We start from the raw sequence: 18,521 nt of genomic DNA on the forward strand, positions 1-18,521 counted from the left end.
AGCGTTTGGCATTTCATTTATGTGCATTCTTATGTCACCTTATGCATCAATTTTATATTGCCATTTCATATGCTTTCATAACGTATCTCTATATTTTAGGCTTAGTTGCATTTTTCCCTTGTATATCTATGATGTGATACCGACACTTAAGCTCAAGATATGCCATGTCATATCATATATATATATGCGTCTTTTATATCACTTTAATTCATTTATCCATCCCCTTATAATATTGCATATTTTAAGTGCCCACTATTAATCAATATATAGAAAGGAAGTTATATGATGAGATCCAAAGAATCAAATAAGAAAAAGGCACATTTGCTAATGCATGTCTCTATATTGAGATTATAGAATCGCACATCAGAACTTTTCTAATAAGAGTAAGATCGAGTAAAATGCTCTACCACTTAAAGCTTTTAAGTCTCCCATTGTTTCCATGCTTCCTAGTTTAGTATAGTTAATTAAGGAGTTAATTACACTTACACCCCCTGAGGTTTATCGTTTTTTCACATACACCCTCTGGTGTTTCAACAATTACACATACACCTCCTGAGATTTCAAAAATGTTGCATAAAACTCCCTATAGTGAGAAGAAAAATGATGAGAAATTATGCAAAAAGGCATACTAAAGGGTGAAATGGCCTAATAAGATTACTCAAGGTGTAAGATCCAACTTCAATACAAATATTTTCTTTTTTGTTTATTTATTTTTTTCTCTTGTAGAGGGTTATATGCAATAGTTTTGAAACCTCATGGGGTGTAGGTGTAATTTTTGAAACCTCAGGGAATATATGTGAAAAGACGATAAACCTCATAAAGTGTAAATGTAATTAACTCGTTAGTTAAGCATATCTACTAATCATCATCATCATTCTACTTGAGTAAAGGTTGGTCATGGCTTTTGGCTAGGCCTAGCTAGCTAGCTGGGCAGAAGATTATGCTTTCTATTGCATCCTTTTCTTGTCGATCCTAATGATCAAACACCTAAGTATTGGAGACACTACTAGGAAATACCCCATTAGAGATCAGTGGAACACTGATGTCTATTAGGTTTGCGACCGATAAGGGCAGACGTGATATCTAATGTACCCTATTTTTAATATCGGTTTTTACCTGATGTTTATAAAAACTTAGACATCCTATTTGTTGAATTTCCGATATTGTTAATAATTAATATATATCGAATTTCAAATTTCCGCTATCTACATGAATGGATTCCGATATGTAATGTACTTTCAATATCATTAGTTTTTTAAGAACTGACATTAAAGTGTATATTACATATCGGTTTGGTTATATTTTTCGATACTGTAAACTCAGCAAAAGCTATGTTTGGTAAGTTGTTACATCACTTTTTTTATTAAAGCGATATTTAATATTGTTAACACATCAGAGTTTTAAATAAAACCGATATATCTGTATAGATTAGATATCTGTTTGTCCGTTGTTTCAGATATTATAAGTCTTTTAAACATCATATTTGAGCTACCATGTGATATAAAAATTATATTAGATATCGCTATTATTTTTTTTTTCGATGTATATGTCTGTATAAATATCAAATTTAAGACATTAGATATCAGTGTTGAACGGATATTGTAAATGTTTTTTAATTAAAAAAAAATTAAAATGGATTGTTAGATATCAGTTTGTCCTGTCAAATATTTGATATAAAAATTCGAACATGCACCATCCAATTTGTGCAATTTAAATGCTTCCATCAATTTCATCCAACATTCTCATACAATATTTTCAACATCCAATTTCAACCATATTCAAGTTAACAAAAATAAATTACAAATCCCTCAACAAGTAGGGATAACCCTAGCTAGCTAATCCATTTTTAACCCCCCTAAGAAACTTCAAAAATCTGCACAAAATATAAGGCATGGCTAGTTCTAAATTATGCACACTAGTTAGCTAGCTAGCTAGTTCTAAATTCTGCCTTTTCCTTTACAAAAGATTGGAATGGCAGCACTAATACCATATCCACAAAATGTATGTCAAAACAGTATACCAACATGCATGTCTAAAAATAATGCTCGGTGACATAGTCTCCCCATTCAACTCGGACTTCATCAATTTGGGCTTGGGTGTAACCAGTCCGCTTGTTCTTCGTCTTAGACCACTGAAAACATTAAAGACAAGTGCATGATCAGCCACCAAAAGATATGCAATTATATATTCAAATGATAAAAGTTATGGTCTTGCTGCAATCCCAAAACCTATACATGGCAGAGTGCAAATAATATATATAAGGCTAGCTGCATGCTATCAGAGCCACCTAGACATGCAATTATTTAAATAAAGAAGCTAGGCAGCTGATAGCAATCCCAAAATCCAAAAGGAAGAGTTGCATGTGATAGCCCCCAGCAACAAGCTTAAGTACATGTGATGGTCCATCAAGCTTTAAAGTTCAATTTACCAGATTTACAACAACCAAAACCATATTCTAGTTTCCTATCAATCCAAAACCAGTTTCAAATTTAAAGATTGAGAAAGCCATATCCAAGTTTCCTATAAATTAAGCTGCATATCCATGAAATTAAAAAAGTCAATTGCATGCGCAGTTGGAAATTCTAAAGACAAGGGGCAGTTCCAAGTTCAACATGCAAAGTTGCAAACATTCATGCAAAGGACAAATATATGCAGGGCAGTTCAAGTCAATCAAACACCATATCCAAAGGCAGTACATGCCTATATATATAACTTCAAAATCTCCAAAATAACAGATTGATGACATAACCAAAAAAAAAATGCAATCAAAATTACATCGGATAATAATTTATATATACTGAAATAGTCAAAAGGATTCTAACCATGGTCTCAAAGGCAAGGTTTGTGTCCTCAATGATCTCTTTCATGTACCTCATCACATAATATGCACATTCAACACCACCTGGTTGTTTAGGACACTACATACAAGCAAAAGTGCAGGGTGAATGGCTTCTTTAAGTGCATAAATGTGTCATGTGTAATATGCCCAAACTATTCATAAAGGCAGTAAAGAATGGAAAACTATGATTACATAATCTGATAAAATATCCCAATAATAGAACACACTACCAGATCATCCTACTGGCATTTAACTCTGCTCAAGCCTTGAGTTTGATTAAGTATAATATATGTATCTTTTCTCACCTTTGCAAAGGATCCATACAGCTGGACCAGCAGTCTTTATAGGGACCTAGTGACGTGGTGTAAGCACTGCAAACAGGAAAGAGATGCAAGAATTAGGAAGTAACAAAACAACTTGAGTAGAGAAAATACCAAACACAATCCTTAAGCTCCTAAAAAAATGCAACAGCTAAGAATAGACAACTATATAAAAAAAATAAAAATAAAAACAACTTTTAGTAATTTTTACAATGACAATAATGATAGCTGACAATGAAAAATCCTCACATGGTCCATCCAAATGCAAAGAGAGAGTAACAACAAAACTACCAAGTTCAATCATTTACAAGTTAATTACGCATACAGAAAGAATAAGAGCAATCTCATGTTACAAATGAAGCCAATACTGAAATCAAACAAGAGGAAGCCAAAAAGATAATAGAAAAAACCAATCATACAGAATCAACAGCGAAACCAAGCTACAGAAAATCAATTTTTGGATTAAGTGGATGACAATTGTGCATACTGCTTCCAGGTATTCTATAAAGGAATTCTGGGTATCTATGCAGTTAGATGTTAGATTCACACTGCTTTCTCTCTAAAAAAGTTTTTTTACATGAAAAAAAAAAATTGTTGAAACTGTTAGCAATCAAATCTTCAAATCTATTTTGCTGTTATTCCACAGGGAATAAATAACACATAGCTAACTTCGAATAAAGTCAATAAACACAGCTCGATCACTGGTACAATGCTGAGGCATTCCGTGAAGATGAACCCTAATAGAGTCAGCATTAATAGTACTTATTGTAGTAATTATACCGATAAAAAAATATTTAAAATCTCAAAAAGTAGTTATTAGAGAAAGTGGTATGATTAGTTATATCAGAAAGTTGTCAGAATGGGAGTCAGAGATGGCACTTTAGAATCAATTAATCACCAGAGACAAAATTGGATTTTCACATTGGCCCAACCAATAGCTTTTTAGGCTGACGAGGTTCCTTCATTATTCGTACCCCACTCTTCGTCAGCCTCGTTACCATTAATGAGTACAACACCATCCGTTGAATCAGCGTCTACCACAACAGGCTCCTCCTGGCTCCCTTCCTCCTCTCCATACTGTTCATCTGCATTCTGTTCCCCATACTGTTCATCTGCAGTCTGTTCCCCATACTGTTCATCTGCAGTATGTTCCCCATTCTGTTCCAAAACCTGTGGTAAAACAGATCACAAGCAGAAATGAAACTTTAGTGTTTAAAAGCCAATTCATAAAGCAAAAGCAAAGAGAAACTATAATATGGGTTCTTTATGCAATGAAATCCATATCAGCTTCATACAAATAAGTCTACAAGTTAGAAGACCTAGCTTGTACCAATCATATAGACCAAACATTCAAATATATTAACTAGAAGTAGTCCAACATGCAGATCACATAAAAAAGGACAAATATGTCCTGAGACAGGCAGGAAATCTGCATATCTTATCATGCAAATATCAACGGTTTAAAATAAATTCGCAATGAGAAATAATATCTTCCAGCAAGCAATATAAAATTTGCATCCATTGTCTACCTCATGATTAGCATCTCCATTTTCAAGAGGTTCCTCTTCATTCAATTGCATGTTCCTGAAAGCATCCACAAGGGTGACGTGTGCTTTGTCAACATGGTTTATGTACTCCTCGGCAGGAGGATAAACACCCCTAAAAAAAAACAATCAAAAGAAAGCTATTAATACAACAAGGCAAATAGCGTCAAGCCAAAAGAAAAAAAAAATAAGCTGGAGATGTCAAGAAACTTGTGCTAAAACAAAGGATAGAAGGTTGACGTATGTGTGTGTGTGTGAGTGAGAGAGAGAGAGAGAGAGAGAGAGAGAGAGAGAGAGAGAGAGAGAGATACCTTGTCTCTGAAGCTTTAGATTCAACAGAAAGAGCAACTTGCCAATCCTCAAACAAATTAGGATACTCTTCAGGATCAGCCAAAGACTCAGCAGCTTTTGGATTAACCTGCAGGTAACATTAATCAAAATGTAAGCCACATAATGTATTATACTTGAGCATACCAAAATAAATTACAATGAACCCATTGACCATTGTCTATCAGTGTGAAACCATTAATAACATAGCACCCAATATCAAAAATTGAAGGATCATAAGAAAATCACAGTAGAAAGATTGAATACTGTGGAAAGATGGTTACACAAACAAAGCTGCTGTGAAATTGAGAATTAGTAAAACTGGAAATGATGGCACCTATATTTACTAAAAACAAAATGATGACAACTATTCTGGTGAAATTTTTCTGCAAAAATTAGTTTAAAAATGAGCCAAGTTAATTGTTCTTAACTTCGATAGTAGAATTAGTACCTTACTTTCCTAGAAAAACTGCATGCAAAGGAGATATTTGCCTAAATATTTGCAATAACAAAATTGTGGATGAAAAAAAAATATATATATTTTTAAAAATAAACTCTGTTATATGTGAATGTCAATGTGAATTTGTGATATCTCTAAGCTATTATAAACTGTGATCAATCATTTATATGTCCCCCATCGATCATCATTATTATGTTATGTAAAGTGCAGACAATGCATAGCAAATTTACTATCTCTAGCTATTTATCATAGATGGATGAAAAGTAAAAGCTAAGAAAAACATATATGTAAAGAAAATAATGGGCATACCAGTTAAGCTAAATCCCTTTGTATCTTTGTTATCAATGGCAATGGAATTCTGAATATCACACTTGCCAACAACAACACAGGAACCCCATATTAGTGTAAGAATCAATACAATTGACCCAGCTAGCAACCCCATTCCAACTGAGACCTGACTTTGAGCTGTTTCTTTACTCCCCGAAAGTCCCGATACTGAAAAGAAGCAATTTAGAGCTAATTATTAAGTACATTATGTTGTAGACGTTGCTCAGATGCACAAAAAGCCAACATGGTAGCTAAGACTGATGTCAAGCTCCCAAGTCGACAGAAACTGTACACCTACCAAAGCTCCTGTGGTGCTGAAACCAAAAGCCAGAATTAGCACAAATAAAAACCCAAACTTCCTAAGTTAATTCACAGAATCAATCATGCCAAGAAAACCACAGAATAAGCCCCTAATTAAAAGAAGCAAATGAAGCATTAAGCCCACAAAAAATTAACGCTAATTTGAAGAAACAAATGCACCAGATCCCTAATTTCATGAAGCATACGAACCTAGCTAAGAAATCCATAATTTGAAGAAAAACCTAAACAATAGAAAAGCCCAATTTTGAAACCCTAATTTCAGTAAAGAGAGAAGAGGACAGAGAGAAAGAGAGAACCCAGGATGAGATAGAGAGAAGATCGAGGACAGAGAGAAAGAGAGAACCTAGGACGATGACTAATCTTACCTTTTGGCTGCAACCCAGGACGATGAGTGTGGCAGAGAAAGCTCTTGAGGGCCGACGATATGGCTAAGGTCAACTATGCGACGATGACAAGGTCGGACTGTGAGAACGGCGACGCCACGATAAGGGCGTGGGTGAGAGAGATCGCCGCCACGATGAGGGCGTGGGTGAGAGAGAGAGAGAGAGAGAGAGAGAGCTCGGGGTGAGAGGAGTGTGAGAGGAGTGTCTGAGCTATAGTGTTTCTGTGTTAATTGTGTTTGAGAGGGGGGGAGTGTCGGGTCTAACTTAAGTCAAAACACTTAAGTTGTAACAAAAATTTTTATATTTGATTTTGAGCTGAAACAATTAATATCAGTTTATGGTTTAGATATCGGTTATTGTAGAATTTTAATTTTTACCCAAAAATTTAGATATCGAATTTGAAAACTTGGCGATATATAAATGTATTTAGACATCATTTTTAGAAAACTAAAAATCCAACTGATATAAAAAACTTTGACAATATCAATTTGTTTAAAACCGATATATTTTTAGTGATATCTAATGGGGTATTTCCTAGTAGTGAGAGGAGCCAAATTAACATGTCGTTGTGACCTTAGATTCCAACATTTTTCCACTCAATTTTCATTTATTTAATTAGGTGCATGCATGCCCCTACTCAGCTCCTTTATTTGGTTGATGATTAGCTAGATAGATTACAAATACATAGCCTTTGATTAAATATTAATTTAGAGGGGAGTACGTAGTTATATCAAGTGGCTCACTCTTTAAGCCTCACTCAACTGCCTTATCCACCATATCTAATCTTTTGCATTAGCACACATATTCCTTATAATTTGATTAACTAAAAGTCTAAAATATTGAGATTATGTTCCTATTCCCTCATTTTATTATATATTAAATATTAAATAATTAATACTATTTTAAGAAAGAGACTTATTAAAAACAAAGTAATTAAAGCTGCTTGAAAAATGAGATCAGCAGCCACTTAAAAGTAATCGTACATGTTGTGGGTGACCCCACATTACAAATCAATTCCTAACAACGGAAAAAGAGGAAAGAAAAAATCATGGTGGTGGAAATCCCACTTCAATAGTGAAGTATTAAGTTTATTACCAAGAACGTTCCAAGCATATATCAACACGTAATTTGGAATTAATTCTCATACTTGTTAATTTTAGGAAATTATTAATTCCATCAATGGCGACAGTGTTGGATTCGATCCGGTGCATTTATTAGTGTTTGGTTAATTGGTTGCCTAGAAAATAAAGCAAAAGTAGCTAGCATATAGCCAGCGTGAGCTATTTAATTAGAAGATGCGTTACTCAATCAACATGCATGCATGAAAGGAGTTGCATGCTGAGAGAAAAGCTAGGTAGTAGTAGTAGTACCAATTAATGGGCTTTGCTTAATCAATTTCACTACTCCTCGAGCCTTTATTTAAAATTGATGGGTGAATTCAATTTTGAATCTCCTTTTGGCATGCAATGATTGGATCTTTGAGATGAACCTAGCTACTAACTGAATGAATATTTTATCCCTAAAACTTTACAATTGAAAGTGATTGCACTGATCAATATTCTTGTTCATGTTTAAAGCCTCTTTATGATAACCTCATTTTTCTTTGCCTTTTTTATTAAATAAGATTTATGTTTTTGATATATATGTAATATATATACATGTTAAGACCTCAAAGGATATCGATAATGATGAATATGGTAAAATAATACAATAATAATAGGCTCACAAAATGATGTGGCTATATATATATATATATATATAAGTACTAGTACTAGTCGATCAGTGAATACTCAATACTCACAAATTATAAATAAATAAGTTGTAAAGTGGACTCAGATTTAAATAAATGAAACACTACAACATCATTCAGTCAACAAAACTTATCCTAATTACCAACAAGTCACAATCTAATCTGTGAGAAATTTCCTGTTAATTTCTATATATACACACATAAGAGTGATTGGCTTGTAAGAAGGAACGATAGAGTCAGCGATAAACTTAAGTTTTCAACTCTAATGGGAAACAACACAAGAAGTGAAAAGATACACAAGTTTAACCTATTAGAAGAAAGAGAGAGATACATACGTTTGGTATACTTTAACATCATCAATTAATTAAAGAAAGTAATTAGTATAGCCCAACCCCAACATACATTGATCGATGATGATGATCACTTTGAATATCGTGGGATTTAGTTTGGATTTGTTGGTCACAATTATTTCCTATGAACCCCTTTCATGTTATAACCAAGTAATTACAAGATGCGATAATCCTAGTGGAAGAGACTATCAAAAATTGCAATAAAATAATAATAGTGTAAGAAATGAATAAAGTTGGACGTGTCAGAGGGAGGAATATCCTATTGTCCTTGACGTGTACGTTGGGTGGTGGAAGGTGACGATGGAAGGTCAGGTCCTAAAATGGGACACCACTCATCTAGGGGACATGCCTAGGTGGGACCTATTAAACTTGGCCCCACTCATTTTGAGTAGATATATATTATTTGAAAAATCCCGGCCATTACCATTAACACTTTATTTTAACGTTCTCTACTTAACTCTACGATTATAAAAAAAAAAAAAGGTTATAAGATATATATTTAAAGCTAATTTAAAATGGAGTGCTATTGGCCTAGAAAGAATTTTGCACACCCCAAGAGAAGTTTATATATACAACCTTTCTCTCGTGGTCATTAATTATTGTGATCGTAAGACATACGTATATACTTTTTGTATATAAAAATATATGAACAAGGATAATAATAGTTCATGTAAATAAAATCTTCTAATGACCAAATTTTGTATACAATCTTTCTCAGGTACATTCAACGCCTCACATAATAGTGATATGACCAATTTTCTTTGAGTATACTAGTATGACAAACTATCTCCACTATATGTGTTTGTGTATATATGTCTAGGTTGCACATCCCACCACCTTTGGCTTTGGCTTTGGGTAATACAATGCCTAGCTAGTTGCAAACACAGAGACAATTGCCACTAGCAAGCAAAGCATAAAATAGTGGGGGGAAGAGAGAGTTGGAGTACCCGGCCAGTTTCTTTGCTTGGGTCCCAGAGTCCACCCTCTCCAATATTATTTAGTTGTTTATGGCTAAGGAAAAAAAAAAATTAACATTTGGGTCATGGTGGTGATCATCAATTCATCACCACATATATGTAGGAATAAGTATAAAACAACTCAAAAGACAAATTAAAGTAATTCAGATAAGATTACCAAAAAAAAAAAAAGTAATTCAGATAAGAAATTAAAAAAAAATTTGTGTCCTCGTTTATTCATATATATCTATCTTCATCCACATGAAATATACATATATATGACAGAAACAAACAATATTGTCATTTTCTAGTGCTTTAAGCCTTTAACTAATCAAAAGTAGATAGCGCTGCAAAACTGCAAAATTAACCGACCCAGAAAAAAGACAGAAATAAAGAAGGGGGAAGTGCAAATTGCGTGTGAGCAATCACTGGCTTCAAATTAAAAGCAGCAACAACACATGCATCACCCAGAAACCGTTTCCAAAAATAAAAAGCAACAGTTTCTTGTTCTTTTCAGTACTAGCTGTTAGGCGCATATGCCCCCATATATAGCTAGATAAAGCTTCTTTTTCTTACATTTTTTTGTTTTTTGTTTTTGCCCATAGCCATATATATATGTATAGCTTGGCTAACTTGTAAAGCTTCTTCAACTATAAGGACCCCTCTAATATTCTCTTTGGATTCTTCTACCATATGTTGGCCCGGTATCAATACTGAAATAATTAATGAACTGACTCACATTGTGCTTGTATATAAAAAGTATACATGTACTTTATGGAATATTAAACATACAACATTATCCACGTACGAGTACAAAAAACGTGTGGTATGGATGATAATTCTCTTGTAGGTCACAATATATATACATCCTAATACCACAAATACCAGGCACGCTAGAATGATCCTCTTTTATATATATATATATATATATATATATGAGAAAATTACAGATTTGGTCCACTTATTTTATACCTAGTTCAATTTTGGTCCATAATTTTTTTAAAGTTCTGTTTTGGTCCACTAATTGTTTCATTTGTTCAGTAAAGGTCCAGATTTGTGACTTTAAATCCTTTGGGTTGTGTTTTCTTCAATTATAATTGAACTATAAGTTATATTTCATCATTTCTTAGTCATAAAAACAAATTTGGAGTATTATAATCTAAAAGAATTGAGATTGGGTGAAGTTTGAAAAATTGGCAGTTTCGGGTACCCTACTTTGGGGTCAATTATCTTGAGTTTTAGAACTCCAATTTGAATGATTTTTATATGGTTGTAAAGAAGAAATACATAGCTTTAAAACAAGTATATGTTCGCTGAATTTGGGTGAGATTTGATAGGATAAAAAGCATGCCAAATTTGAGAAAACAAATATGGACCTTTACTGAACAAGTGGAACATTTAGTGGACCAAAACAGAACTTAAAAAAGATTGTGTACCAAAATTGAACTAGATATAAAATAACTGGACTAAATCTGTAATTTCCTCATATATATATATACTTCCGTTACATGCAAATTTTTTTTTTTTTAAAGCCTTTCAAACCGTTTGAGAACCTTTGTTATGACAAACCATACATGATGCATGGGTTCGACTGATCGAGTTATTTTCTAGCTTGACATGAGTGCATCATGAGTTTTCTTATGCATGCGCCGCATAATGTTTCGATGGTGTGGATTAAATCTGTACACATGAATCAACGGAGGAATGAGGAATCTATATCTATCTCTAACCCTAAAGTTAACCTTGAATTGGACCAAGCAAGCTGTTGGATGCATGGTCTGATGTCAATGATGTGGTCCTACCATTTATTAAAATGAATGATATCTAAACCATAATGTCTAGTACTACTACTTGTACAAATGGGTGGCTATCGAAATTATCCTATTAATTTATTGCATTTGATCATAAATGCCCGGCCTCATGCCTCATGCATGGTGTTTATCTGAATATATGTCAGAAATTTTATTGAATATCAAATATTCATGAGCACATTTTTTTAAGAAATCGGACTCTTGACCTGTTCTATGCTTATTCAATATTCCACTTTCTCTTATCAATTGAGCTAATTCCAAGAACAAATAAACACATTCCAAATGGAGAATTGTAGTTCTAACAGTAAATATTCTAAGTTTGAAATTCACCTTCCTCAATAGTATTTGAAAAAACAAAAACAAAACAAGCACATTTTTCGATTTTATAAAAAAAAAAAAAATCAGATTTTAAGAAAATTATAAAAATACTAATTGGAATATATTTGAAAGAAAACATTTGAAACTACTAGATACAATTTTTTTTTTTTTTGTGAAATTAATGTTTCTAATACAAATATATTGTGATCGATAATGTTAATAGTTAATCAATTAATTATTTTTCTACGAAAACATTTAATTAAGTAAATTATATAATATTAATTAAATCCTTATATTTGAAATCTCATCTACTCAATTTGTAGGGTACCCCCTACCCTAGGTGATCATTATAATTGATCAAACATTCCTAGAGTATATGATGATCGATCATATATATACACCTCACCCTGTCAGCCAACTTGAATCACATTATGACAAAGCAAATGATGCATGGAGTGAAAGAAGCGTTTCTTTTATATGACATAACATCTCTCTGATATTCTTTTATATGACTTGGGTCTTGCATGCGTTACACTCACACCAGCTACCACACACTCCCATAAAACAAAAATCCTAACCTTCTGCAAATGTAACTTCCACTTGCTGCTTTCTTCATTGTTTTTAGAACATATATATATATAATAAATTATAAAGCGTTTTTGGAATATGAATCTCCTTTATTGATTAAGTTGACTTATAATTCAATGTATAGTCTAGATTTACAATCTAATAATATAAGCATATTAGGTTAACAAAATTATCTCACAAAAAGCATTATTGTAATAAATAACTATATAATTAGTAATTACAAGAGTACTGGTGATTTCGTGTATATATGGTGTAGCATGATTGTACGGTAGGATACTACATATTTCTGTTCCTTAGCACAACACTCATCATATATATCATAATAGATAACTTTTCCTCTTTTCTTTTTGTTTCTCTTTCTCTTCTTTTAATTCCTTTCTTTTCTTTCCCGTGATTCCATTCTCCAATGAACACCGAACCAATGACCAAATCTGCCCCTGAGTGCGTTTTCACTGTGCTCCCAGATTATCAAATCAAATAACCCAACAAACAAAGAACCAAATAGGCCCCACCACCATCTCATGCAAAATGACGACATTAATCACCCAATAAATTAAAACCCCAAGAAAAACACCACCTTACCACCCACCCCTATTCCCAGTATATATAACTCCCCAAACCCCATCTCCCTCATCTCAACTCAACCCACAACATCAACCCATCTCTCTCTCTCTCTCTCTAATATCCTCAATTTCTTTGCTCTTTCAAAGCATAAGCATATCACTCACAAATGGCAGCCAGCAGGGAGCCTTTTAACGTGACGGCCAGGTCACCCGCCGCGACGACGACCCAGCGGTCACCGTGGCATTCCCCGGTGCCTTACTTGTTCGGCGGCCTGGCGGCCATGCTGGGTCTGATCGCATTCGCGCTTCTGATCCTGGCCTGCTCCTACTGGAAGCTCTCCGGCTACCTGGAGGGCGGCGAAAACGCCAACGGAGCCGACCCGGACCTCGAGGCCGGCCAAGCCGCCAAAGGGGACGAGGCGGCGGCTCAGAAGGCGCCGCCGGTATGGGAGGACAAAATCCTTGTCATCATGGCAGGTGATGCCAAGCCCACGTTCCTGGCCACCCCCATTTCGAGCAGGTCTTCGTCTTTTGGCGACAACAACAGTACTACTAGTACTTGTAGCTGCAGTCACAAGTCTGTGGAAATGAGTGAGACATTGAAGCAGCAAACGGGTGCTGATCAGGGTCATGATGATCTGGTACAGAGTGAGCACAACAGAGACACTACTGACACTACCCATCAGCCCTCCTAAGATCATATATATATGATCATCAGACCCATTAATTAATTAATTTTTGGGTTGTCGAAATTGTTGGTGGTTTTGGGTAATTAATTAATTAATTTCCAGATGGGGGGGTTTGGGTGGCAAGTGCTGAAAAGCTAAGCGAGAGTTCGGATTACAGGTTTTGTTTTTGGGCTTCAGAAACTGGGGGATTACAAGTCCTGTGTATTTGAGCTTGCATGTTAAAACAGTCCTGCAGGTGTGCTTTTTTCTTTTTTCTTTTTCCTTTTTTACGGGAGCTGTAAATTAACTTGAGATGAAATGGAAGAATTTCCTATTCTTCACAATTTTTCTGTTTTTTTTTTTTTTTTTTAATTAATAGCAATGCAGCCAATGGTCTTCTCACCCCCATCAAAATCATGTCCTTGCACTCTTTTAGAATAAAAAGTAAAATATTAAAATTATAACTGAAAGTGCACTCCCTAGTTTATTTTTTTGAAAGGAAACACTCCTAGCTACTAGTATTGTTTTGAGGTGGTGGTTTTGAGAAACCCAGAAACCAGTTATATATAAGAAAAGAAAACCATGTAAATATATGAACATGTACGTATCAAGAGGAGCAGAATTATGGGGTACACGTGGTGGGCTGAGATTGTATGTGGTAAGGTATAGGAAAGGCACGTGTAAGGTCTAGCTATGCAGAGAATTAAGCATATATAGGTCTTAATTTGTAGGTGTGCCTGATCAGGATATTGGCTGATGCGGCGAAGTGAAACTGCACCAGGTTGCTGCCTTCACAAGGCCTTGAATTTGATGACACTCGAGACCACTTTCTCTTTGTTCATTTTTCTCGATCGATCTCTTTCTAGTTTTCTTCTATTTGGTTTCTCTGTTGCCACAGTACTACTGCTACTTGACAATTGCTTAATATTGGGGCATTCATATCAGAGAGAAATTAATTACCGGGATATAATAATTAGACAAACCAAATTACGTTTCTATCCCTGTAGTTTGGTTCATGCGATCTGTCAGTTTTTGTCAATTTTGGTTTTGTAGTTTCCTAACTACTGTAATTTGAGAACATATTCTTAATATATATCGTCAATCAATATTAAACGGAAATAGCGCATAACACGCATCAGTAAATTAAGTTAAGTATATATAATATTTTACACCTTTGCCTTATTTAATTAACTTCATTATCACCATTTGAAAGATGACCTCACATAGTCTTGAATTTTTAAATTGTAACAATTATGAAAGTACATAGCTGAAATTCTTAAATTGAACAATTTAAAAATCACATAGCTAATAATTTTTAGCTAAAACTAATTAAAATGATTGAAACTATAAAAGTCTCAGTGGAACATGATCCAAATTATAAAGATAATTAAAAAACATAGTTTGACCGCGCGCTATTAATATATATTTTTCATGGTTTTTCTTTTGAAGGGCATGAACATTAGTATGTTATTAACTTTTTGTCTTTGTAGTTGCTGATGCAAAATACAATTATTATGTTTGTGAGTGGAACACTGCAATGCGCATTAGTTCAGCACTCTTGTGATTGAGGGGTACATTTAGTTTTGGCAATGCAGATATACAGTCATACACAGTGGTGATATATATGGATATGGAAAATGATGTCAAGCAACATTAATGATTGGAAATAGTATGTTACTATGCGTCGAACAGTAAGCCACTAAAAGTATATACACTATTATAAATAGTTGCTAAATTAAATTTGGGGTTCACATAGAAAAGAGAAAATTAAAGTGTACTCACTAGCTGACTAGGTCGACACTACTAAAACTGGGTTAGAGGGTAAGCCATATATATATATATATATATATATTTGACCCAAAAAAACAAGCTATATATATTTGACAAAAAAAAGAAGTTATATATATATAGGCTTCTACCCAGATGAATTCAAACCAATTATTTGTTTCATTTGTATACAAATTTGAAGTACTTACTTGAGTTACTTCCCAATAAATTTTCATATTCTGTAGCACTAGCTCACACGTTTTAGATATCAATTTAAGGAAATTAGCAGCTAGCTAGCTAGAAAATAATATATATATATATAGCCAAAACTACACCACAAAATTTAGAACAATATACATGGTAAACTGTGAATTAATAATTTAAAAAGTAGTGCTATATATAGCCTATAGGCACCACCTCGATGTGAGAGTTTGTCATTTCTTTGTAAACGGACCCACTTTAGATTTTATTTATATCAGTAATGCTACACTTACCACATTTTTATACCACAATTGCATACCATCTTACATGGCATTCATACATTGGACATTACAAATTAAAAAATAAAACTTAAAAAAGAAAAAGGAAATACTCTTCCAGTAAAGTAATGACACATCAGGTGGGATACAAATGTGGGAAAAAAAATGTGGGACAAATAGCATTATTGTATTTATATACCGCAATAAAAAACTGACATATTATTTGTCACATTAGTTAAAATTAATAAGTTAAGATACAAGATAGTGCCTCTAGTATTATTATAATTTAAATTCACAGTTTTGATAAGAGAATATATAATATTTATCAGTTGACACCAAGGTGTTAAATTTCGAAGTTTTAGGCGAAAAATTTCGATTTTTTGGGGTGTCGAAATCGAAACTCATTTTTGTTAAATTTTCAGGATAATTTCGGCGAAATTTCGACAAAATTTTCGGCGGTGAGACATATCTGGTTTTGGAAAAAAATGGAAACCTTAGCAGGGAGATTGGCGGGGGGAAGCTAGGCGACAGGCGGTGAGACTGAGATCTGGGTTTTTGGACTGCGGGGGGACGACGGCAGAAGGGCGACAGCGGGGGGGCGATGGCAGGGGAGTGATGGCGGGGGGGCGACGGCAGAAGGGGAGGGAGAGAGAGAGAGAGAGAGAGAGAGAGAGAGAGAGAGAGAGAGAGAGAGAGAGAGAGAGAGAGAGAGAGAGAGAGAGAGAGCGAGCGAGCGAGCGAGCGAGAGAGAGGATGAAGAAAAAACAGTAGCTGCTGAACTGGAGACTCAAGGGAGAAGAAATGAAAGGAAAGAAAGGAAAGAAAAAGAAGAAAAAAAAAAGAAAAAAAAAAGAAAAAAAGTGGAAAAAAAATAAAAAAGAAAAAAAAATTAAAAGGTTTAGGATTGATTGGGGTTTGGGGCCTTTGGACAATTGTAAAGAAAAAAAATAGTTTGGAGTTTTATTTGGCCGTTTTGGAGTTTCGTTTAGTTGTTTTTAAACTATAAACTAGTAAACTATAATATATTTCTATATAAAAAATAATTTAAAATATCCTAAAAGGCCTAAACCCTAATATCATATACCATATCCTAAACAATATAGAATATAGATTATAAAATACATAGAGTTTAGTATACAGATTATAGAGTATAAATAATATACTAATTTTATTTAACAGTATTTGTCTTCAGCGTGTACTATATTCATCTTATATCACATAAAACCTACTATATAATTTGGTTTCTTCAATATTTTTTATCAATTTAGTAGATAATATATTAAATAAACATATGGTAAAGTTTCATTTAAAATTTCCGTATTTTGATAGCAATTTCCGTCATTTCCATCTAATTTTTGTCGAAATTTAAAAATCTTCGAAATTTCCGTCGAAATTTCCTCGAAACCCGAAATTTTATTCCTTGGTTGACACTAACATCCATTGAGATTTAAATTAAATTAAACAAAATTTAAAAAACAACCCACTAAATGAAAACCATACAATACAGTTTGAGATGAATAATATTAAGAATATATATAGCTAGATATAATAGTTACCATTGAAAATCTCATTTCCTTTTCCTCCAATATAACCGAAAAAAAAAAAAATCTGTTATAATCTATTAAACCTTAAAAAGGCAAAGAAAAGCTGAGAGAGGAGAGGAAGGGAATGAGATCGAGATGCGGCAGGCAGAAAATGGTTGGGGTATATAGTCATGTAAAGCACAAATGATAAAAACTTGTACGAGCATTATGAAAGAGAGAATATATAGCTAAAAAATGAGGAACCTTGGGCCAAGTTTCTTCTCTTTTCATCATAATTTTCTCTCTCTCTCTCTCTCTCTCTCTCTCTCTCTCTCTCTCTCTCTCTCTCTCTCTCTCTCTCATTCATTGCTTTTGCCACCACCTCCAGTTAATAATTAATCCAAAGTCCATATATAGATATAAACTATATACCTTTTGAGTTTTTCCAAAGTTAATTCAATAGATTGACAGAAGATGCTAGCTAGCTAGCTCAAATTGATTCTCTCTTTGTTAAATTCTTTGGGTTCCTTTTATGCATGTGTACTTCTGCAGTTCCCTTCCTACAAACTTTTTTTTTTTTTTTTTTTTTAAATAAAGCATATTATTGCATTAAAACAGTCAAAAAGGCAGAGAGAATACAAAATATGAGCCCAAAGGCTTACAAGAAAACAAAAACCCACAAAAGTGGAGCAGAAAAGCCCAAAGAAATTTCAAGATCTCATAACATCGGCATCGAGCAGATACTATAGCCATCAAACACAGTCAGAGAGGCACCGTAGGAATTAGCGAACTAGTCGCGTTTGGGTTCATGATCCTACCAACATCTCTAAGTCGAGGCTGACAATAGCGCAAAGTGGCAGATGTGGTAATAGTAACCGGTGGAAATATGATTGGTACCGGCGAAAATAGTGACTCCTTAACACCTTGTGATGAGCGCCAGAGAAAACCTAAAAGCATCAAAACACAAAACAAACCAAATCTGAAAAACTCTCACGAAGAGAGGTGGAGAAACTCTCGCAAGGAGAGGTGGAAACACTCTCACTTATTAGGATGAGAGTATCCCAAAGGACAAAAATAAAAACACAGGAAAAGGAAAAGAAAAACAAAGGAGAGAGGGGCGAGGGGCGAGGGGAGGAACAGTCTGTGAGAACACAAGGGCCACCCCTCCCCCATGGAGAGGTTGAGGAGAAGAGAGTTTTTTCTTTTGGGGTGGCGGCCCCTTCCTAT

General features: G+C 34.1%; 2 protein-coding genes and 1 long non-coding RNA gene across 3 annotated transcripts; 1 reads left to right on the top strand and 2 right to left on the bottom strand.

Annotated features, from left to right (window-relative positions):
* Positions 1–3,109: 3,109 nt before the first annotated feature.
* On the bottom strand, positions 3,110–5,208 carry LOC147293455 (coatomer subunit beta'-2-like). Its single transcript, XM_086231072.1, has 5 exons — positions 5,191–5,208; positions 5,015–5,121; positions 4,689–4,818; positions 4,058–4,329; positions 3,110–3,210 (listed from the first exon to the last, which is right to left on the bottom strand). Exons 1-4 carry the CDS (start codon positions 5,206–5,208, stop codon positions 4,102–4,104), a joined length of 483 nt encoding a protein of 160 aa, XP_086087198.1. The 3' UTR covers positions 3,110–3,210; positions 4,058–4,101.
* A 463-nt stretch (positions 5,209–5,671) lies between these two features.
* On the bottom strand, positions 5,672–6,902 carry LOC147293456 (uncharacterized). The gene is made up of 3 exons (XR_015120908.1): positions 6,504–6,902; positions 6,116–6,131; positions 5,672–5,985 (listed from the first exon to the last, which is right to left on the bottom strand). It is a non-coding gene; the product is annotated as an uncharacterized LOC147293456 (long non-coding RNA).
* A 6,045-nt stretch (positions 6,903–12,947) lies between these two features.
* Positions 12,948–13,893, top strand: GDU3 (glutamine dumper 3). The gene has a single exon (XM_086233408.1). It carries the CDS (start codon positions 13,025–13,027, stop codon positions 13,550–13,552), a length of 528 nt encoding a protein of 175 aa, XP_086089534.1. The 5' UTR covers positions 12,948–13,024; the 3' UTR covers positions 13,553–13,893.
* The last annotated feature ends 4,628 nt before the right edge of the window (positions 13,894–18,521 follow it).

The sequence above is a fragment of the Dryas octopetala genome, chromosome 2 (assembly GCF_963921425.1).
Source record: "Dryas octopetala chromosome 2, drDryOcto1.1, whole genome shotgun sequence".
Taxonomy (NCBI): domain Eukaryota; kingdom Viridiplantae; phylum Streptophyta; class Magnoliopsida; order Rosales; family Rosaceae; genus Dryas; species Dryas octopetala.